General features: G+C 44.6%; 1 protein-coding gene across 1 annotated transcript in view; it reads right to left on the bottom strand.

Annotated features, from left to right (window-relative positions):
* Positions 1-22,481: 22,481 nt before the first annotated feature.
* The window catches only part of psmf1 (proteasome inhibitor subunit 1), a 59,710-nt gene continuing 58,923 nt past the window's right edge, over positions 22,482-23,268 (bottom strand). Inside the window, exon 7 of the mRNA XM_070896422.1 lies at positions 22,482-22,967. Coding sequence (XP_070752523.1) covers positions 22,916-22,967 — 52 coding nt within the window. The 3' untranslated portion in view covers positions 22,482-22,915. The remainder of the gene's footprint in view (positions 22,968-23,268) is intronic.

A 23,268-nucleotide genomic window follows, 5' to 3' on the forward strand; every position in this document is an offset into this window, starting at 1 on the left:
CAGTTCTGGTATCATTCTAATAAATCTTTTTTGCAAATAAGTTACTCATGTAAAGAAGTTAACAACTTGGATTTCTGTAGCCAGTTGTCTCACTTGCTGTACAGATCTTGGGGCTGAACAGTGCTATCCAAATTTGGTTTGAAGACAAAAAGCTTTCAGTTTCTACATAAGGCACTAGGTCAAAAGCCTTGCAAAAATATCAATGGAAGGAGTTTAAGTGGGTTTCCCATGGGCATTACATCAGAAATCTCAAATAAAACCCACAAACCACCTGCCCAACTCATTCCTGAATGCTATGTGAGATTCTACTAAGCTGGGCCTCCCTTCTGATGACTGGAGACCACAAGTGCAGTCAGGAATATCAAGGGTACAGAACAGAATCCCATTCTCCAGCTTCAGAAGTGGCAGCTCCAAGATCATTACACAGAGCAGGGATGGCTGATTAATAATTGATCTGTTCTGACTCAGTCTGAATTGTTATTGAAGCTGAGGTATATTTCTGTCTGTGAAGGATCTGAAGATCCGATTTGTTTTTTGCAGTGTCACCATAGCTTGGGTTCAGCAGATACCTATAAAGGGTACTTGTCACCAAACCTGAACACGCTGGATTTGAACTTGGAATTGTTCATAAAACAGAGGGTAGTTTGTTCTATATTTAGTGATTATTGGGGCAACAACTGAATGGGGATTGGACAGTCTCATCTCCTTGAAGAAACTCATCGCAAAGTTTCTATCCCTGCATTTAGAAGCTAAATTAGGATATATTTTTATTATTTACAGCCTGATCAATTATTTTCACGATCTCTAAATTGTCAGACTGCTTGTCCGACATCCAGTTCTGGATTGAGCAGAAATTTCCTCCAATTGAATATTGGGAAGACCGAAGCCATTGTTTTTGGTCCCTAGCCACTGACTCCATCCCTCTCCCTAACATCTGTCTGAGGCTGAACCAGACTGTTCGCAACCTTGGTGTCATATTTGACCCTGAAATGAGCTTTCAATCACATATCCACAGCATTACTAAAACTGCCTATTTCCACCTTGGTAACATCGCCCGTCTCCGCCCTTGCCTCAGCTCATCCGCTGCTGAAACCCTCATCCATGCCTTTGTTACCTCTAGACCTGACTATTCCAACACACTCCTGGCTGGCCTCCCACATTCTACCCTATGTAAACTTGAGGTCATTCAAAACTTGGCTGCCCGTGTCCTAACTCGCACCAAGTCCCGCTCACCCATTACCCTTGTGTTTGCTGAACTACATTGGCTCCCGGTTAAGCAACACCTTGATTTCAAAATTCTCATCTTTGTTTTCAAATCCCTCCATGACCTCGCACCTCTCTATCTCTGTAATCTCCTCCAGCCCCACAATCCCCCCCGAGATGTCTGCGCTCCTCTAACCCTGCCCTCTTGAACATCCCTGATTATAACCGCTCAACCATTGGTGGCTGTGTCTTCTGTTGCCTAGGCCCTAAGCTCTGGAATCCCTCCCTAATCCTTTCCGCTTCTCTGCCTCTCTTTTAAGATGCTCTTTAAAACCTACCTCTTTGATCAAGCTTTTGGTCTCCTTATGTGGCTCGGTGTCAAATGTTTTGTCTTATAATACTCCTGTGAGGCGCCGTAGTACGTTTCACTACGTTAAAGGTGCTATATAAATACAAGTTGTTGTTGTATACTAGGCAATGTCAACCATGATAAGCTTGAAGGGGGTTTCACCTTGTCCAGAACAGTGGACCCAGAGGACACGGACTGCGCTTGAAAGGGGTTAAATTCAAAACTAATCCGCGGAAACAATATTTAAATGAGTGAGTGGCCAATCTATGGAATAGGTTTACAAGGGAGTCAGTGGAAACAGTTGGTATTGATTCATTCAAATGTGAATTAGATCGATTTCTTTCATAAAATAACATTTTGTGCTCCAGTATGTGAGCCGTGACGTGTGGTGAGTGTAGTGTGTTCGGGAGGAACAGGTGACCATGGACCTGTGGTTCCCAAAGCGCTCCCCCGCTGGGGGTTTTCCTCACCTCGGGTCTGTTGTAGACTCAGTGATGGAGATTGATCGCTGTGATTGGTCAACAACTCCATTATCGTTGGATCATGGGCCGACCAGGATGGTAGATGGTGAACGAGATGGACCTGGGTCTTATTTTTATCCAGCAATACCTATGCTCTTATGTTCCGATGCCTGTCAGTTGTTTGTTGATCGATGAGCGTATCGCCGGGTGACATGAGGTTACTGACTGACCGTGAACATGGACCTCTGCGTCAGGTGGCTGCAGCAGAAGTTTCTGATGTTGCCCCAGAGGAGGGGCCCAGCAGTGCGAGAACGTTGAACGCAGCACTGATTCCACTCAGCATGAAATGTTAATGAGCAGTATGATTGAACCATTTACTTTATATAGTTGCCACAGGAGTCGGAGCTGTCTGACATTGGGTTGAATCAGTAAGACAAGGCGTATTGATCAACCTTCTGGTACTAGATCCTTGTGACAGGATATGCTGAAATTACCAGCTCCTGCTCCGTGAAAGGAGCAAGCCTGAGGCGTAGGATTAACTTTCCTGTCTCTAAGTCAGAAGGTGAGGGGATCAAGCCCCGTTCCAGACCGTCCCAGCGAGTGAAGAGTAAAGACTGGGCTGACATCTAGCGGGGGACTTGCCCAGACGGAGAGTCAGGGGCTCAGGGGCAGTGTTCCCACCTCTGGGTCAGAAGGGTTGTGTTTGTGCCCTAATCCACACAGCCCTAGGTGAGCAGAGACTAGAGCACTGCTGTGAATACTGGATTGATGTCCAGCGGAGGGGCTGGTGACCGATGGGTGAGTGTGTAGCTGCAGCCTTGGCTACAGCCTACCTCGGAGAAGGTACACTGAAGATAAAAACTGTGAAACCGCCTCAGTGACTCTTCCCTAGTAAGTGGCTTGAGAATCTCATGTATGTGTCTTGACATAGGGTCAGTAGGCCATTCAGCCCCTCAATCCTGTTCCACCATTCAATTAGATCATGGCTGATCTGTATTTTAACTCCATCTACCTTCCTATTTTGGATCTAGTATTGTGCAATGAGAAAGGGTTCATTAATAACCTTGTAGTAAAGGAGTCTTTGGGGAAGAGTGACCATAATGTGACCATAGAATTTTATATTGAGTTTGAAAGTGATTTAGTTAAATCCAAAACTAGGGTCTTAAATCTAAACAGACCAAACTATGTAGGTATGAGGGGCGAGTTGGCCAAAGTAGATTGGAAAACTACATTAAACGGTATGATGGCAGACAAGCAATGGCTAGCATTTAAAGAATTCATACATAATTTACAACATACATTCCTTTAAGGCACAAAAAACCCACAGGAAAAGAGAAGTTAAAGATAGTATTAGATCAAAAGAAAAGTCTTATAATGTTGCCAAAAAGGGCATGTAAGCCTGAGGATTGGGAGGATTTTAAAATTCAACAAAGGAGAACCAAGAAATTGATAAAGAAAGGGAAAATAGAATATGAGAGTAAACCAGCGGGAGACATAAATACAGACGGTAAAAGCTTCTACAGGTATGTAAAAAGAAAAAGATTAGCGAAAATAAACGTGGGTCCCTTACAGGCTGAGACAGGAGAAATTATATGGGGAATAAGGAAAGGGCAGAGAAATTAAACAATTACTTTGGGATCGAAATTCCGTTTCTACTGCTATCCATTACCACCGGCGGGAGGTGTGTAACGGGCAGCAAAGGCCGACCTTCAATGGTAAACGGCATCCGCGCCTGCGCAGAAATTCAGTCGGCTCTTTGGCAGAGATGGCAAGTGCTAACGCTGTGCTGGCTAACGCCACCTGCGTGGTGACATCATCCAGCGTGCAACATCTCCTTGGCGCCTCTGTCGTGATACTTAGTTTGAACGTCGGCCTTCCCAGCAGGTGTTCTTACAACCTAAAAAACGTCTGTGGGTAAATAGCGGAACTCGGGCGGAATCGCTCAGAAGGCAAGGTAAGCTGTTTTCTTTATTTATTTCTTCATTTTTTTCATTAGTTGTAACAGTGGGGAAGTTTGTGTGTAGGTCGGAGAAGTTTGAGGTTTTTGTTCTTTGTTCCCTTTTCTTCCCGTTTTCCAGCTAGCATGGCAGCAGCCTCCCGATGCAAAATTCAGTCGACCACCTGAGCTCCTGCCCGAGGATGAATGTGCAATGTCACTTTTTAGTGCTACTCTCTCATCTTTGGGCGTAGAAACAGAATTTGGCAGTTGGAGTCTGCACCTATCGCCTGGAGGTAAAATCAGCACTCAGGCGGTGACACCGCCTCAGAAACGGCAGTACCGAATTTCGGCCCCTTTGTGTCTGTCTTCACAGAAGAAGACACAAAAAACCTCCCGGAAATAATGGAGAACCAAGAGTCTAGCGAGAATGAGAAACTGAAAGAAATTAGTATTAGTAAAAAAAGATAGTACTGGAGAAATTGATGGGACTGAAAGCCCTACATCCTAAGGTTTTGAAAGAGGTGGCTATAGAGATAGCGGATGCATTGGTTGTCATCTTCCAAAATTCCATAGATTCTGGAACAGTTCCCGCAGATTGGAAGGTAGCAAATGTAACCCCACTATTTAAGAAAGGAGGGAGAGAGAAAATGGGGAACTACAGACCAGTTAGCCTGACATCAATAGTAGGGAAAATGCTAGAATCTATTATTAAGGACGTGGTAACAGGGACTTAGAAAATAATAATAGGATTGGGCAGAGTCAACACGGATTTATGAAAGGGAAATCATTTTTGACAAATCTGTTACATTTTTTGAGGTTGTAACTAGCAGAATAGAAAAGGGGGAATCAGTGGATGTGGTTTTTCAGAAAGCATTTGATAAGGTGTTACACAAGAGGTTATTAAACAAAATTAGGGTTCATACAATTGGGAGTAATATACCAGCATGGATTGAGGATTGGTTAACGGACAGAAAACAGGAAACATTTTCGGCAGGCTGTAACTAGTGGGGTGCTGCAAGGATCTGTGCTTGGGCCCCAACTATTCACAATCTATATCAATGATTTGGATGAGAGGACCAAATGTAATATATCCAAATTTGCTGATGATACAAAGCTTGGTGAGAATGTAAGTTGTGAGGAGCATGCAAAGGGTTTTCAAGGGGATGTAGACAGACTAAGTGAATGGGCAAGAACATGATAAATGGAATATAATGTGGAGAAATGTGAAGTTATCCACTTTGGTAGGAAAAGTAGAAAATCAGAGTGTATTTTAAATGGTGAGAGATTGGGAAGTGTTGGTGTTCAGAGGGACCTGGGCATCCTTGTACACAAATCATTGGAAGTCAACATGCAGGTACAGCAAGCAATTAAAACAGCAAATGGTATGTTGGCTTTTCTTACAAGAGGATTTGAGTATAAGAGTAATATATGGCCCTGGTGAGACCACACCTGGAGTATTGTGTACAGTTTTGGTCTCCTTACCTAAGGAAGGATAGAAACATAGAAACATAGAACATAGAAAAATAGGTGCAGGAGTAGGCCATTTGGCCTTTCAAGACTGCACCACCATTCAATAAGATCATAGCTGATCATTCACCTCAGTACCCCTGTCCTGCTTTCTCTCCATACCCGTTGATCCCTTTAGCCGTAAGGGCTATATCCAACTCCCTCTTGAATATATCTAATGAACTGGCATCAACAATTCTTTGCGGAAGAGAATTCCACAGGTTAACAACTCTCTGAGTGAAGAAGTTTCTCCTCATCTCGGTCCTAAATGGCTTACCCCTTATCCTTGGTTCTGGACTTCCCCAACATCGGGAACATTCTTCCTGCATCTAACCTGTCCAGTCCCGTCAGAATTTTATATGTTTCTATGAGATCCCCTCTCATTCTTCTAAATTCCAGTGAATACAGGGCCAGTCGATCCAGTCTCTCCTCATATGTCAGTCCTGCCATCCCGGGAATCAGTCTGGTGAACCTTCGCTGCATTCCCTCAATAGCAAGAACGTTCTTTCTCAGATTAGGAGACCAAAACTGAACACAATATTCCAGGTGAGGCCTCACCAAGGCCCTGTACAGCTGCAGCAAGACCTCCCTGCTCCTATACTCATATCCCCTAGCTATGAAGGCCAACATGCCAGTTGCCTGCTGCACCTGCATGCCAACCTTCAATGACTGATGTACCATGACACCCAGGTCGCGTTGCACCTCCCCTTTTCCTAATCTGCCGCCATTCAGATAATATTCTGCCTTCGTGTTTTTGCCACCAAAGTGGAAAACCTCACATTTATGCACATTATACTGCATCTGCCATGCATTTGGCCACTCACCTAACCTGTCCAAGTTACCCTGCAGCCTCTTAGCATCCTCCTCACAGCTCACACCGCCACCAAGTTTAGTGTCATCTGCAAACTTGGAGATATTACTCTCAATTCCTTCATCTAAATCATTGATATATATTGTAAATAGCGATGGTCCCAGCACTGAGCCCTGCGGCATCCCACTAGTCACAGCCTGCTATTCTGAAAGGGACCCATTTATCCCGACTCTCTGCTTCCTGTTTGCCAACCAGTTCTCTTTCCATGTCAGTACATTACCCCCAATACATATGCTTTAATTTTGTACACCAATCTCTTGTGTGGGACCTTGTCAAAAACCTTTTGAAATACACCACATCCTCTGGTTCTCCCTTGTCCACTCTACTAGTTACATCCTCAAAAAATTCAAGAAGATTTGTCAAGCATGATTTCCCTTGCACAAATCCATGCTGACTTGGACCGATCCTGTCACTGCTTTCCAAATGCACTGCTATTTCATCTTTAATAATTGATTCCAACATTTTCCCCATTACTGATGTCAGGCTAACCGGTCCATAATTTCCCGTTTTCTCTCTCCCTCCTTTTTTAAAAAGTGGTGTTACATTAGCTACCCTCCAGTCCATAGGAACTGATCCAGAGTCAATAAACTGTTGGAAAATGATCACCAATGCATCCACTATTTCTAGGGTCACTTCCTTAAGAACTCTGGGATGCAGCCGATCAGGCCCTGGGGATTTATCGGCCTTCAATCCCATCAATTTCCCTAACACAATTTCCATAGAGGGGGTTCAACGAAGGTTCACCAGAATGATTCCTGGGATGGGGGTGATTGTCCTATGGGGAGAGATTGAGTAGACCAGGCCTATATTCTCTGGAGTTTAGAAGAATGAGAGGTGATCTCATTGATACATCCAAATTCTTACACGGCTTGACAGGGTAGATGCAGGGAGGATGTTTCCTCTGGCTCAGGAGTCTAGAACCAGGGGTCACAGTCTCAGGATAAGGGGTCGGCTAATTAGGACTGAGATGGGGAGAAATTTCTTCACTCAGAGGGTGGTGAATCTTTGGAATTCTCTGCCCCAGGGGGCTGTGGAGGCTCGGTCGCTGAGTATATTCAAGACAGAGATCGATAGATTTTTGAATAGTAAAGGATCGAGGGATATGGGGATAGCGCAGGAAAGTGGAGTTGAGGTAGAAGATCAGCCATGATCTTAGTGAATGGCGGGCAAGGCTCGAGGGGCCGAATGGCCTACTCCAGCTCCGAATTCTTATGTTCTTATGTTCCTTGGTTCTGTTTCGCTTAACACCCTTGCCCAACAAAAATCTTTCAATCTCAGTTTTGAAACTTCCAATTGACCCCCAGCCTCAGCAACTTTTTTGGGGAAGAGAGCAGATTTTCACTATTCTTTGAGTTAGGACCTGCCCTGGGGAAAGAACACAAGTGGATTCCATGAAAGTTCAGCACCTGATTAATATTTATAAAGGGATCAGCAGCAGGGGTTGGACTAACAGTGCAAAAAACAAACCATTGGGATTAAATTTTCAGCAAAACTAAAGTTAATATAAGGTCTTAATCATCAGCTGACAAGAGCACTGAATTCCTAAATTAAATGTGGCTCAAATTGTTTTACACACAAGCCATTTACAAGCGTAATCAGGAAAAAAGCCATGAATCGTTTGTCTACCCCAGATTAATGAATTCCTGCTACAACTTCACACCCTCAACACTCGTCAGTTCTGCATCAGGGCGAATAGACTCGTACATTGAGTTCATAAAATTCAATCATCGATAATGCTGTAAAATAATGTGTCAGCATTTTAATTGAGCATTCCATTAACATTAGTCTGTGAATTCCACTGATTTGGAGGCAAGATCTTTCCCTCCCTTCCTCTGTACAATACCATTTTCATGTTGTTCCACTGCACTCTAGGGTCAAGTTAGACACATCACGGATCCACTTTTCCTCTCCGAGATCTCTGTGCTCCTCCAAATTCTGGCCTATTCCACATCCCTGATTCCTTTCCCTCCACTATTGGTGTCCGTGCCTTCTGTTGCCTGGGCCCTAAGCTCTGGAATTCCCATCCTAAACCTCTCTGACTCTCTACCTCTCTCTCTCCCTTTAAGACACTCCTTAAAACATACCTTATTGACTAATCTTTTAACCTCTCCTAATATCTTACGTGGCTTGGTGTCAGATTTTGTTTGGCAATGTTCCTGTGAAGCGCCTTAAGAACATAAGAGAAAGGAGAGGTGCAGGCCATTCGAGCCTGCTCCGCCATTCAATGAGATCATGGCTGATCTTCCACCTCAACTCCACTTTCCTGCCCTATCCCCATATCCCTTAATTCCCTAATTCCCTTAGTATCCAAAAATCTACCGATTTCTGTCTTGAATATACTCAACAACTGAGCCTCCACAGTCCTCTGGGATAGAAAATCCCAAAGATTCACCATCCTCAGTGAAGAAATTTCTCCATCTCAGTCCTAAATGGCCAACCCCTTATTCTGAGACTGTAACCCCTAGTTCTAGACTCCCCAGCCAGAGGAAACATGCTACCAGCATCTACCCTGCCAAGCCCCTTAAGAATTTTATACGTTTCAGTGAGATCACCTCTCGTTCTTCTAAACTCTCGGGAACTTAGGCCTAGTCTACTTAATCTCTCCTTGTAGGACAATTCACCCCCATCCCAGGAATCAGTCGAGGCAACCTTTGTTGCCTTGGGATGTTTTAATATGTAAAAGGCGCTATATAAATGCCAGTTGTTATTGTCCACTCCATCCAATTTGTTGCACTCCTCCATCAAAAGTGATGGGAACCGGCTTCTGGAATCTTTTGCCTCAGTGGCTATTCTCCATTTGTGTCAGCAGTCTGATTTTTTTTTGCCTTCCATAGGAACATTAGGAACAGGAGGACCCCATTCAGCCCCTTGAGCCTGTTCCACCATTCAATTTGATCATGGCTGATCCGCACCTCAACTCCATTTACCCGCCTGTGCTCCATATCCCCCGATACCCTTACCCAATAAAAATCTATCGATCTCAGTCTTGAAAGCTCCAATTGACTCCCAGCACCCACTGCCTTTTTGGGGCAAACAGTTGCAGATTTCCTCTACGTTTTGTGAGGTAAAATGCTTCCTGATTTCACTCTTAAACTGTGTTGTCAGCTGTGGCTCAGTGGGTAGCACACTTGCCTCTGAGTCAGAAGATTGTGGACTCAAGTCTCACCCCTGGAACTTGAGCACATAAAAGAATCTGGGCTGACTCTCCAGTGCAGTATTGAGGGAGCACTGCACTGTTGGAGGTGCTGTCTTTTGGATGAGACATTAAACCGAGGCCCCATCTGCTCTCTCAGTTGGGGGAAAAGATCCCATGGCACTATTTCAAAGAAGTGCAGGAGAGTTATCCCCGGTGTCCTGGCAATATTTATCTTTCAATCAACATCACAAAAACAGATTATCTGGTCATTATCACATTGCTGTTTGTGGGAGCTTGCTGTGCATAAATTGGCCACCACGTTTTCCACATTACAACTGACTGCACTCCAAAAGTACTTCATTGGCTATGAAGTGCTTTGAGATGTCCGGTGGTCGTGAAAGGCACTATATAAATGCAAGTCTTTCTTTCTTTCTAAATGGCCGAGCTTTAATTTTAAGATTATGCCCCCTTGTTCTTGATTCCCCCACCAGAGGGAATAGTTTCTCCGTATCTGCCCTATTGAATCCTATTAACATTTTAAACCGCTCGATAGGATCACCCCACAATCCTCTGTGCTCAAGGGGAATACGAGCCAAGTTTATGCAACCTGTCCTCGTAATTTAACCCTTTAAGCCCTCGGATCACTGCCGCACTGCCTTCAAGCCCTGACCAGCTGATCTCAGCTCGCTCAACAGAGAGGACAAGGAAACGTCCTGTTGTGTGTGTGGTGCAGTCGGGCATTCAGCGGCTAAGTTACTAACAGATCCTCGCGGGAACCCGCACCGGGGAACATTCAACGAATCTATGCCAGGGCCAGGTTCAACATGCAGCTTTCCTCCATATCGTCATGCCAACCTATCAGACCTCAGTTTCTCACTCTGCCCTCTCTTTTCGTCTCAAATTGAGAGTCTTGATTAGTGCCTGTAAGTAAAGAACATCTCTGTATAGAATCATACAGCACTGAAGGAGGCCATTTGGCCCATCGTGTCTGTGGTAGCTCTTTGAAAGAGAAATCCCATTAGTCCCTCTCCCTTCCCCCCCCACCCCCCGCTCTCTCCCCAAAGCCCTGAAAATCTTTCCTTTTCAACTATTTATCCAATTCCCTTTTGAAAGTTACTATTATTATCTGCTCCCACCGCCCTTTCAGGCAGCACGTTCCAGATCACAACAACTCGCTGCGTAAAAAATAATTCTCCTCTTTGGTTCGTTTGCCAATTAAATACCTTAAATCCGTGTCCTTTATTTATCGAGTATCCCGCCAGTGGAAGCAGTGTCTCCTTAATTTTACTCTCTCAATACCCCTCATAATTTTGAACACCTCTATTAAATCCCCCTTAACCTTCTCTGCTCGAAGGGGGAAAAAAAATTCCAAACAGTGAGTTATTTTGTAGCGTAGTCAGGGATTGTGTAGATGAATGTAGGAGCCCAATTGCATACACCAAACTTGTATCCCAACTGGCACCTATCACCCCTGTGCTCGCTGACCAACACTGGCTCTCGGTCTGGCAATGATCAAATTTAAAATCCTCATCTTTGTTTTCAAACCCCTCCATGGCCTCGCCCCTCCCTATCTCTGTAACCTCCTCCAACACCACAACTCCCTGAGATCACTGCCCTCCTCCAATTCTGGCCTCTTGTGCATCCTGAATTTCCCACCATTGGCGGCCATACCTTCAGTAGCCGAGGCCCTATGACCACTGGAATTCCCTCCCTAAACCTCTCCACCTCCTCTCCTTTAAGAACCTTCTCAAAACCTACTTTTTGCCACTTGTCCTAATATCTCCTTATGTGACTTGGTGTCAAATTTTGTTTGATAACGCTCCTGTGACGCACTTTGGGATGTTTTACTACATTAAAGGGGTTATCTCAATGCAAGTTGTTGTTGACCCACAAACAGCAATGAGAACAACGAGCTAGTCCGTTTCTGGAGGTGTTGGTTAAGGGAAAGATGTTGGCCAGGAATCTTTGCTGCTCTTTGACTAGTATAGTGGAATATTTTAATGCCTTCTGTTTAATACATCGTCCAAAGACAACACCCCTGATGGTGCAGCACTCCCTCAGTCGTGCATTGATGTATCTTTTAGCCTAGATTATTTTCCCAAGTCCGTTAGTGGGACTTGAACCCACAACTTGTGTAACTCAGAGGCCAGATTGCTCCCAACTGAGTCGTTCTGCCAATTACGACTTACGTTTCCGGTGTACTCATCCGATAGCGAGAAATGTGTCAGAGCGCTTCACAAGCTGGAAAAATGAGGTGGATGACATACAGGAGGCCACGAGAAACAGAGAACAAAAGCATTGGGTATGGTAGTAGTGTAGTGGTTACATTACTGTACACAAGTTCAAATCCCAGCAGTTTGAGATATAGAATTCAGTTGAAAAAAACAATTTGAAATAAAAAGCAGGTATCAGTAAAAGTGACCATCATCCATCATCATCATAGGCAGTCCCTCGGAATCGAGGAAGACTTGCTTCCACTCTTAAAGTGAGTTCGTTGATGGCTGAACAGTCCAACACGAGAGCCACAGACCCTGTCACAGGTGAGACAGACATTCGTCGAGGGAAGGGGTCAGTGGGGCTGGTTTGCCGCGCGCTCCTTCCGCTGCCTGCGCTTGACCTCTTCATGCTCTCGCCGTTGAGACTCGAAGAACTCAATGCCCTCCCAGATGCAATTTCTCCACCTCGGACGGTCTTGGGCCAGGGTCTCCCAGGTGTCAGTGGTGATGTCGCACTTTACCAGGGAAGCTTTGAGGGTGTCCGTGTAACATTTCCGCTGCCCACCTTTGGCTCATTTGCCATGAAGGAGCTCCGCATAGAGAAATTGCTTTGGGAGTCTCGTGTCTGGCATGCAAACTATGTGGCCTGCCCAGCAAAGCTGATTGAGCGTGGTCAGTGCTTCAATACTGGGGATGTTAGCCTAGACGAGGATACTAATGTTGGTGCGCCTGTCCTCCCAGGGGATTTGCAGGATCTTGCGGAGACATCGTTGGTCTTATAGCTCCAGCGACTTGAGGTGCCTTCTATACATTGTCCATGCCTCTGATCCATACAGGAGGGCGGATATTACTACAGCCCTGTGGACCATGAGCTTGGTGGCAGATTTGAGGGCTTGGTCTTCGAAAACTCTTGTCCTCAGACGGCCAAAGGCTGCACTAGAGGCGATGTTGAATCTCCGCATCAATGTCTGCCTTTGTTGATAGGAGGCTCCCGAGATATGGAAAATGGTCCACGTTGTCGAGGGCCGTGCCGCGGATCTTGATGACTGGAGGGAGTGCTGTGCGGCGAGGACAGGCTGGTGGAGGACCTTTGTCTTACGGATGTTAAGTGTAAGGCCTATGCTTCCATATGCCTCGGTGAATACAGTGTGGCCATTAAAACCCAACTGGTTCATTACTGCTCTTTAGGGAAAGAAACCTGCTGGTCTGGCCTATATGTGACTCCAGTTCCACACCAACGTGGTTGCCCCGTAACAGCCCTGTGATGTAGCCTAGCAAACTACTCAGTTTTATCAAACCTGGGCAACTAGGAATGGGCAATAAATGCCAGCTTTGTCCATGAATAATAATTTTAAAAAGTATGGTTTTGAATAGGTTGTTGAAGGCAGCAGTATAGTTTCACCAGAATGATACCGGTGCTAAAAGGGTTAAATTATGAGGACAGGGTATATAGACGAGGCTTGTATTCCCTTGAAAATAGAAGTTTAAGGCATGGTCCAATTGAGGTGTTTATGATGATTAAATGATTTGATAATGTAGTTGGTGGGGGAGCGGGGGGAGAGTCCAGAACAAGGGAGCACAACCTTAAAATTAGAGCCAGGCTGTTCAGGGGTGATGTCAGGAAGCACGTCTTGGCACAAAGGGTCGAGGAAATCTGGAATTCTCTCCCCCAAAAAGCTGTTGAGGCTGGAAGCAGTCAAGATACAGATCAGCCATGATCTAACTGAATGGCGGAACAGGCACGAGGGGCTGAGTAGTCTCCTCCTGTTCCTATGAGTTCCAGAGCACGCAAATCAGAGCTGTCAGGCCTGGATCTGAATCTGGATTACAGAAGTGAAACCAGAATCTTAAACCTTCAACTCATCATAAACATGTCAACATTTCTAACCAGTGAAGCACGTTTGATCCTGCCAATGTCTGACTGATCTAATGGTAGACTGCGATTTATATTAATATGAATAGTGCACAAATAAAGCATCGCTTGTTAAAGGTTTCAGACATTCTGCCAGTTTTGATTGACCTGTAATTTCAGCTGGATATGATCGATCCAAGTCTCTGAATCCTAATTAAAAAGACCACTATTGCAATCTTCACTCAATTGTGCAGCCCTTTAAAAAAATAAATATTTTACAGCAACACAGCCCAGACGCCAAGAATTAAAATATGTAGTGCAGTTTCTCACCTCTCAGAGCCCGATGATACTCAGCTGGTTGAGTCAGCCTGGTTCAGCTCTGGCACCTCATAAATCACTAACAAGAATGTCATGCGATAAAACAGACAGTCAGAACAGTGGTAAATCAGGCAGAACTGCACTGCAAGCTCCTTCACATAATGAAATGTCAGGCAACCCTCCAAACTCTCATTAAAATTATGAATATTTAAGAAAGTTGAAGCAGTAAATAACAACCCAAAAAAACAACCTCTGCCTTAAATCCAGACAACAGGCCCTCGCATCAATAATTAGGGAGAGTTTACTTCCTATGGTTGGAGAGTCACCGTTGAGATCGCATTCATTTAAATGGCCGCTAATGGAGCACAGAGGGAGGGGAAGATATTGCACCCAGAGGGTTGTTGCTGGAGCTTGGAATGCTTTCCCACGGTGAGTGGTTGAGGTGGCAAGTGTTGCCTCTTTTAAGGGAAAGTTGTACGAAATAGTTAAAGCAGGGGTTGTAGGGAGAGAGAAGGGGAGAGAGAGAGACTAGTTTTTGGATTGCTCTAGCAAAGAGCTGGTACGGACAGAATGGGGCGAATGGCCTCCTGTGCTGTAAACGCCTGTTCACTCTAGTACTGAGAGCAGAGGATTTTGTAGCAGTTCATGATCATTTCCCTAAAAAATGAATTTCTTCAAAGTACAGCCACTACAACGCAGTCTGGATTTCTTACAATCAGTAGAACGATTAAACTGGTCCAGAATTGATCATTTCACAATACATTTCATTCAGTGATTTAAAAATAAAATTGAGACACTAAGGGCTAGTGGGTAACACACTCGCCTCTGAGTCAGAAGGTTGCAGGTTCAAATCCCACTATAAGAACTTGAGTACACAAATCTAGGTTGACACTCCCAGTGCAGTGCTGAGGGAGTGCTGCACTATCAGAGGTGCCGCCTTTTGGATGAGACATTAAACCGAAGCCCTGTCTGCCCTCTCAGGTGGAAGTAAAAGATCCCATGGCAGTATTCCGAAGAAGAGCAGGGAAGTTATCCTTGGTGTTCTGACCAATATTTATTCCTCAATCAACATAACAAAAACAGGTTATCTGGTCATTATCACATTGCTGTTTGTGGGAGTTTGCTTTGCGCAAGTTGGATGCCATGTTTCCCACATTACAACAGTGACTACATTCCAAAAGTACTTCAATGGCTATAAATTGCTTTGAGTCGTCCGGTGGTTGTGAAAGGCGCTATATAAATGCAAGTCTTTCTTCCTTCTTTCTATGAAGCAGGACACTGACAAGTTGGAAAAGGATCAGACAGAAGGCAAGGGTAATTAGGAAGCTCTGATTAGGTAACATCAGACTGGGTTTCAAAAGCGTGAAGGTTGTAGCAGTGAGGAAAGACTGAGGGAGGCAAGGAGTTCCACAGTTTTGAGGTCTTTGAGCGAGTTAGAACAGGAGATTGTGCAATGAATCTGCAGCAGTGATGATTTAAGAATAAGGAAGGCCATACAATGCATCTGAGGAACAAGATGGGAAACAATGTCTGTACAATCACAGAGAAAAGTTGAAGATTGAGTGAGATTGGAGTCTGGAGGTGAAAAATGTTTTGCTCATCAAACAACTGCCTTCCATCCAGGAATGCGAGCAAGTTACAAGAGGCTTTGCAGACATGGCAGCAGCAATTTCGGCTTGGGCTATATTTTAACCAACATCACTAAAAACAGATTATCTCATTGCTATTTCTTGGAGCTTGCTGTGCAGAAATTGGCTGCCGTGTTTCCTACATTACAAGTGACTACACTTTAGAAGTACTTCATTGGCAGTAAAGCGCTTTGGGACGTCCCGAGGTGATGAAAGGCATTGTGGAAATTTAAGTTATTTTCTCCTTCTGCTCCGTAGAAAGCTTGGATAAAGGAAGTGCTTGCTACAAGATAACTGAGCTATCGGCAACGATTTTAATGATGATAAAGCTCTGTTGATCTTTGAGATTGAGTACGGCTGATATTTCTGGCTGAACTTCCAGTACAAGCTTCAACCCTTGTATGTGAATTCCAACACATTCACTGTGAATACAAAGCTCATGGACCGATATTGCCAGCACAGAAGTTGACAGAAACTAAATAAACTTCCACTCAATAGAGACAGATTTCAAGAACGTGATCAAATCATGGGTCCAGATTATTATAAAATACCTTAATTGTTTCGAGATCATCTAACGAATTCAATTAGAGACTATAATCACTCCCTGGTGCTCATTATTCTATTCAAAAATAGAAAGGTGGCAGTGACTGTAATGGAGATAGCAATTACTACACTGAATAGATCTCTTTTTTTAAAAAAGGACTTGCATGATATTGTGTCTTTCATGGCCTCAAGATGTTTCAAAGTGCTTCACAGCCAATGGGTAACCTTTGTAGCACAGATTGTACCTCTCTAGTCTGGAACTCTTTCATCCGGAAACATCCGTGGTTTGGCATTAGTTGGGCCTGTGGGAGAGGAGTGTTTATTTTTTTAAGTTTCGATTGGCTGCACTGGTTGATCAGTCAGTGTGTTCAGCGATCGGCTGTCAGTCAGTGAGTGGGTGGGTGCTGAGGGACCCATCCACAGGCTGCCGTGGCACGCACTCACACAGGAGCCCGGCGCTGTCCACCGGCACTGGTAAGCGAGACCTCCCGTGGTTCGGGAAATTCTCTGTTCCGCTGGCCAGGTCCCGAGGGTGCCGGACTGGAGAGGTACAACTGTAATTGTGGTTCTGTAGGCAAATGCAGCAGCCGATTTTCACACAGCAAGGCCCCACAAACAGCAATGAGATAAATAACCAGTTAATGTGTTTCGGTGATGTTGACTGCGGGATAAATGTTGGCGAGAACAGGAGGACTCTCCTGCTCTTCACATAGTGTCATGGGAATTTTCACATCCATCTGAACAGACGGACGAGGGCCTCGGTTTAATGCCTCTTATTGAAAGATGGCACCTCCGACAGTGCAGCACTCCCTCAGTACTGCACTGAAGTTTCAGTCTCGATTATGTGCTTAAGTCTTGGACCCACAATCTTCTGACTCGGAATCGAGTGCCGCCACTAAGCCACAGCTGACACTTAAATCCAAGGATAGACCTAGCCGAACCAAATCAATCACAAAATTATTTTTGATACTATTCGATTTTACAGAAAGATGTTACTGGTGAGATTTAACTCAATAAAACGATCTGCACTGTCTAAATGGCAGTGTTAAATATATTTAAATGAGCAGTGGATGGCTTGTAAATTACCAAAACTAGCTAAGGGTCATTACTCTGATGCCTAAATATGCGTGGAATTCAAAAACATAAAAACTTTAATGACAATTATACTCGTTATCCATTTAGTGAACTGAAAGTGAATGAAGAAACACTGACTTTAAAAACACTGCATTAATGGAAGAATCGATGCAAAGAGGGATCGCAGATGGGGGATGGGGGTAGGTGGGAAAGGGTCAAAGGAAATGCTCTTAAATTGTACTTGGAATTAAAATGCACGCGGTTGAAGAATTACTTGTGCAGCAGGCACCTCCCCAGTAATACATCAACTCTGAAATTCTAATCACAGTCATCGATTGTGATGCAGCAATTTACAACATTCAAAGTCTCCCATTCTCCTATCAGATTAGTTAATGGCTGCTGGTTAAGTCACCGAGCTAGCGAATCAAAGATCCATCGAACAGCCATGGAGATACAATCCCAAGGGAACGATATTCAAATTTTAATAACTGTGGTAACCCTAAGATAGAGCTGCAAGCTCTCAAAAGGCACACTGATCTTTTTTTCGCTTTAGTTAGAGCTTTGTTTTAAAAACTCAGATAGAAATTTATCAAGGAGCTGTGTAAGAGATAGTGGTGATACGCAGTGACAGCGGGTTACTGTTAAAACTGAAAATCACGATGTGAGCTGTGGCTTGGTGGCAGCACTCTGACCTCTTGAGTTAGAAGGTTGTGGGTTCAAGACTCACTCCTGGGACTTGAGCCCATAATCTGACACTCCAATCCCTGAAGTACTGAGGGAGTGCTTCACTGTCAGAGGTGCCGTCTTTCAGATGATATGTTAAACCGAGAACTCGCCTGCCCTCTTGGGTCGACATAAAAGATCCCATGGCACTATTTCAACTTTAGCATCTTTCACAACCTCAGGACTTCCCAAAGCGCTTTGCAGCCAATGAATTACTTTTGAAGCATAGTCACGAAGGAAGAGACAAATGACCTTCCGGATGTACTAAGGGACCGAGGGTCTCGTGAGAAGGAGGAACTGAAGGATATCCTTATTTGGCGGGAAATTGTGTTGGGGAAATTGATGGGATTGAAGGCCGCTAAATCCCCGGGGCCTGATTGTCTGCATCCCAGAGTACTTGAGGAGGTGGCCCTAGAAATAGTGGATGCATTGGAGCTCATTTTCCAATAGTCTATCGACTCTGGATCAGTTCCAATGGACTGGAGGGTAGCAAATGTAACGGCACTTTTTAAAAAAGGAGGGAGAGAGAAAACGGGTAATTATAGACCAGCAAGTCTGACATCAGTAGTGGGGAAAATGTTGGAATCAATTATTAAGGATGAAATAGCAGCGCATTTGGAAAGCAGTGACGGGATCAGTCCAAGTCAGCATGGATTTATGAAAGGGAAATCATGCTCGACAAATTTTCTGGAATTTTTTTGAGGATGTAACTAGTAGAGTGGACAAGGGAGAACCAGTGGATGTGATGTATTTGGATTTTCAAAAGGCCTTTGACAAGGTCCCACATTAGAGATTGGTGTGCAAAGTCAAAGCACATGGTATTAGGGGTAATGTACTGGCGTGGATAGAGAATTAGTTGGCAGACAGGAAGCAGAGAGTCGGGATAAACGGGTCCTTTTCGGAATGGGAGGCAGTGACTAGTGGAGTGCCACAGGGCTCAGTGCTGGGACCCCAGCTCTTTACATTATACATTAATGATTTGGATGAGCAAATTGAGTGTAGTATCTCCAAGTTTGCAGATGACACTAAACTGGGTGGTGGTGTGAGCTGTGAGGAGGATGCTAAGAGGCTGCAGGGTGATTTGGACAGGTTAGGTGAGTGGGCAAAGGCATGGCAGATGCAGTATAATGTGGATAAATGTGAGGTTATCCACTTTGGTGGCAAAAACATGAAGGCAGAATATTAGCTGAATGGTGGCAGATTAGAAAAAGGGGAGGTGCAACGAGACCTAGGTGTCATGGCTCATCAGTCATTGAAAGTTGGCATGCAGGTACAGCAGGCGGTGAAGGTGGCAAATGGCATGTTGGCCTTCATAGCTAGGGGATTTGAGTATAGGAGTAGGGAGGTCTTACTGTAATTGTACAGGGCCTTGGTGAGGCCTCACCTGGAATATTGTGTTCAGTTTTGGTCTCCTAATCTGAGGAAGGATGTTTTTGCTATTGAGGGAGTGCAGCGAAGGTTCACCAGACTGATTCCCGGGATGGCTGGACTGACATGCGAGGAGAGACTGGATCAACTGGGCCTTTATACACTATAGAGTTTAGAAGGATGAGAGGGGATCTCATAGAAACGTGTAAGATTCTGACGGGATGGGACAGGTTAGATGCGGGAAGAATGTTCCCGATGTTGGGGAAGTCCAGAACCAGGGGTCACAGTCTTAGGATAAGGGGTAGGCCATTTAGGACTGAGATGAGGAGGAACTTCTTCACTCAAGAGAGTTGTTAACCTGTAGAATTCCCTGCCGCAGAGAGTCGTTGATGCCAGTTCATTGGATATATTCAAGAGAGAATTAGATATGGCCCCGACGGCTAAAGGGATCAAGGGGTATGGAGAGAAAGCGGGAAAGGGGTACTGAGGTGAATGATCAGCCGTGATCATATTGAATGGTGGTGCAGGCTCGAAGGGTTGAATGGCCTACTCCTGCACCTATTTTCTGTGTTTCTATGTAGGAACTGCGGCAGCCAATTATTGCACAGCAAGCTCCCAAAAAACAGCAATGAGATAAATGACCAGATAATCCATTTTTAGTGATGTTGGCTGAGGGATAAATATTGGCCAGGACACCAGGGAGAAGTCCCCTACTCTTCTTTGAAATACAGAGTCTTACATAGCATAGAAACAGGCCATGCGGGCCAACTGGTCCATGCTCCATATGAGACTCCTCCCTCCATCAACGTATCCTTCTAATCCTTTCTCCCTCGTGTTTATCCAGCTTCCCCTTAAATGCATTGATACTATTCACCTCAACCACTCTCTGTGGTAGTGAGTTCCACATTCTCACCACTCTCTGAGTAAAGAAGTTTCTCCTGAATTCCCTATTGTATTTATTAGTGACTATCTTATATTTATGGCCCCTGGTCTCCCGTGCAAAATAGTGCTCGTGGGATCTTTTGCGTCCACCTGACAGAGCAGACAGGGCCTCGATTTAACGCCTCATCCCAAACACGGCTCCTTTGACAGTGCAGCGCTCCCTCAGTACTGCACTGGGAGTGTCAGCCTGGATCTCCATGTGTTCTCACCCCAGATCCATATGCATGGACTTTCAGCGGGATCCCTGCACAGGTCCAGCCATGGCCTCATGATGTCTGCCCACTGAGATCACACCCGCTGCCGGTTCGGGAGGAGAACGGAGGAAGAATCGGCACAGGGAGTGAGATAAACGGAGATGTGGAGCGTCCTCGGGGGGAAAGAGAATGAACCAGCCGATGGCAATTTAAAGTCAGGCAAAGATTGGAGAGGAGAGACTGAACACTCAAAACAATAACTGGATAAACTCATTGAAGAATATCATTATTAATTAATCATAAGTCAACACTACATCGATTTGGAGTGCTTATTCAAGAGGCTTATTCATTGAAGCAGTCAATTATTCACTAAATACCTGCTACTGCCCAAAACACACACAACGTTTAACTTGCTGTGAGAGGCAACTTTGTATCGACTATAATGGAAAATGAATAGTGCTTTTTGGATGATTTAAATGCGGGAGTCTCAAGACCTGTACTGGCACTAGGTGCCTGAAAAGAGCTTTGTTCTCCAGCACTAAAGGTTGCCCTGCTAGTGTCAATAACACTTGGAGAACAAATTTTAAAAATAAACGCCTTATTTGCAGTCGAAATGGCGTGTACATATAAGATGATACAGCACAGAAGAGCTACCCACACCCCTGCTCTTTTTCCCCACAGCCCTGCACATTTTTCCTTTTTATGTATATATCCAGTTCCTTTCTGAAAATCACTATTGAATCTGTTTCCATCTACCTTTCAGTTACTTTCTTTTATTCCTGAGGAACTTTTCTCTGAAACACAAATAAATATTCCAGAAACGTGACAAGGCTTTTGAAAAACATTTCGCTTGTAACCAATCATTTTACAAAAGCAATTTCCCACCGTGTGTTTATTCAGCGAAGTTCCAGAAGAACCGTTATCATGAAATGGCTGTTAATGGACACGCCACTGAAGCATCCGGGATTTAGCATCTGCCGATTCACATCCCAGTCCCAAAGCAATCCCAGAATATTGTGTGCCATCAATCTGCTCTCACTCGATGCCTTAAATTGTCATTCACTAAAAACATCACAGGCAATAAATTGGTACCAAAATATGGTTATGGAAAAAATTAAATTAAAAAGCAGAACAATCACATCCTTGAATAGGTCAAAATCCTCACACAGAATCACATGACACAGAAGGAGGCCATTCGGCCTATCGTGCCTGCTCTTTGAAAGAGCGATCCCATTAGTCCCACTCACCCCTGCTCTTTCCCATTAGCCTTTCAATTTTCCCCCCAGGTATTCATCCAATTCCCCCTTAAATCTATTAAATCTCCTCCATGCGCTAAGGAGAACAATGCTAGCTTTCTAGTCTCTCCACAGAACTGTAAGGTATGAGTTGATGTTTGGAGCAACTCTTTAGTCTGTTAAATGTTGAATACACGTAGGGCAAAGGCTAGAGACGGCATCAAGGGCAAGCGGGGCAAAGTAGGCCTCATTTACAAGACACTGTGTCACCTTTGACATCAATTATTTTATTCCTTGTTCCCAAAATGTGTTTCTCCCTCAAAAAACACAAGGTTTGGAGGTGTTTGTAAAACAAGTCACATACAGTGCTTCTAAATATTTTATCTGAGCTTTAAATGAAAATGAAGAAAGCTATTGAGTTTGTAAGTGAGATCGAGAGATCAGGGCGTTCTGGCTCTGAAGCCGAGCTGGTGGGGTTGCGGGGGGGGGGGGGGGGGGGGAGGGATCTGAACACAGCCAAAGAGCCAGGACAGCTGAGAAAAGAAAATAGTACCTGGGCCCAACGCGCTGACGTTTACTGAAACCATTACATCGACAAAAAAAACCCGACAGCTTACTTAAAAAAAAGCCTCGATTAGTGACCACCCAAACTCAGTCTGGCTGAGTAACTGAAGGTGCATATACACCATATTTAAGAAAATAAATATTTGCAATTTCTTCCCAGGGCAATACTTGAAGGGGAAAATATTGCAGCGCTTTGGGGAAAGAGCAGAGGGAGTGGACTAACTGGATAGAGCTGGCACAGGCACAATGGCTTCCTTCTGTTCTGTATCATTCTATGAACTCATGAACAATTCTCCACAAAGCCCCTCAACAGAATAAGGAAACGAGTGCATCAACATGACAAATTGGAATCAAACTACTTTTTCATTTGCTCATCAGTTTATTAACAGGATCACGTAATCCAAACGCTCTGATGCATTTAACAGCACCCGCCTACCTAAAAGACATGGCACAGTGACAACTCCGTGTGACAATGTGCAGGAGGATGGTCCTAAGTCAGCACTTGAAGCATATGCCAGATACTTGACAATAAAGCACTTGGCTGCTCTTAAGAGTTTCACTCGTTCAGTTCATCAGCTATGCCCCACTGCTAAAGGCAGGCCGGTTCAGCTGAAGTTGCTGATCCTCGGATAGGTACACAGCAGAGCAAGCAGCTAAGTTACACAGTTCGTAAAATATTCATTTAACCAAAGGAAGCGAAGGCCACAGGATTCGACTAGCTGTCATCTATGCTCGAGGTTTCTTGCAACCAATCTTGTGTTAAGGGAGGAGGGAGGGGTGGGGAGGCAGAAAATCACATGAACAAGTCATCGTATCCTGGAGGAGGAAGATGATCTGGATCGGGGCTGAAAAAGAGAAACATTTTGTAACCATTTAGAAATCCAAACGTTTAGCACAAACACAGACCCCCTACACCACTCTACACAAGTAAGGTATAGTCGCCAACCCTCCAGGATTGCCCTGGAATCTTCAGGAATGAAAGATTCATCTCCCGGACACTGCCGCAACAGCTAGAAAACAAATCAAAGGGGACACTGAAAAAAGTGGTGTGTTTTTCTCAATTGCTTTGAACACTATTAGTTATAAATATATTGGAGAGGGGGGAACTTGTGGAGGTGGTGATGTTCCCGTGCGCTGCTGCCATTG

This window comes from Pristiophorus japonicus, chromosome 12 (assembly GCF_044704955.1).
Source record: "Pristiophorus japonicus isolate sPriJap1 chromosome 12, sPriJap1.hap1, whole genome shotgun sequence".
NCBI classification, from domain to species: domain Eukaryota; kingdom Metazoa; phylum Chordata; class Chondrichthyes; family Pristiophoridae; genus Pristiophorus; species Pristiophorus japonicus.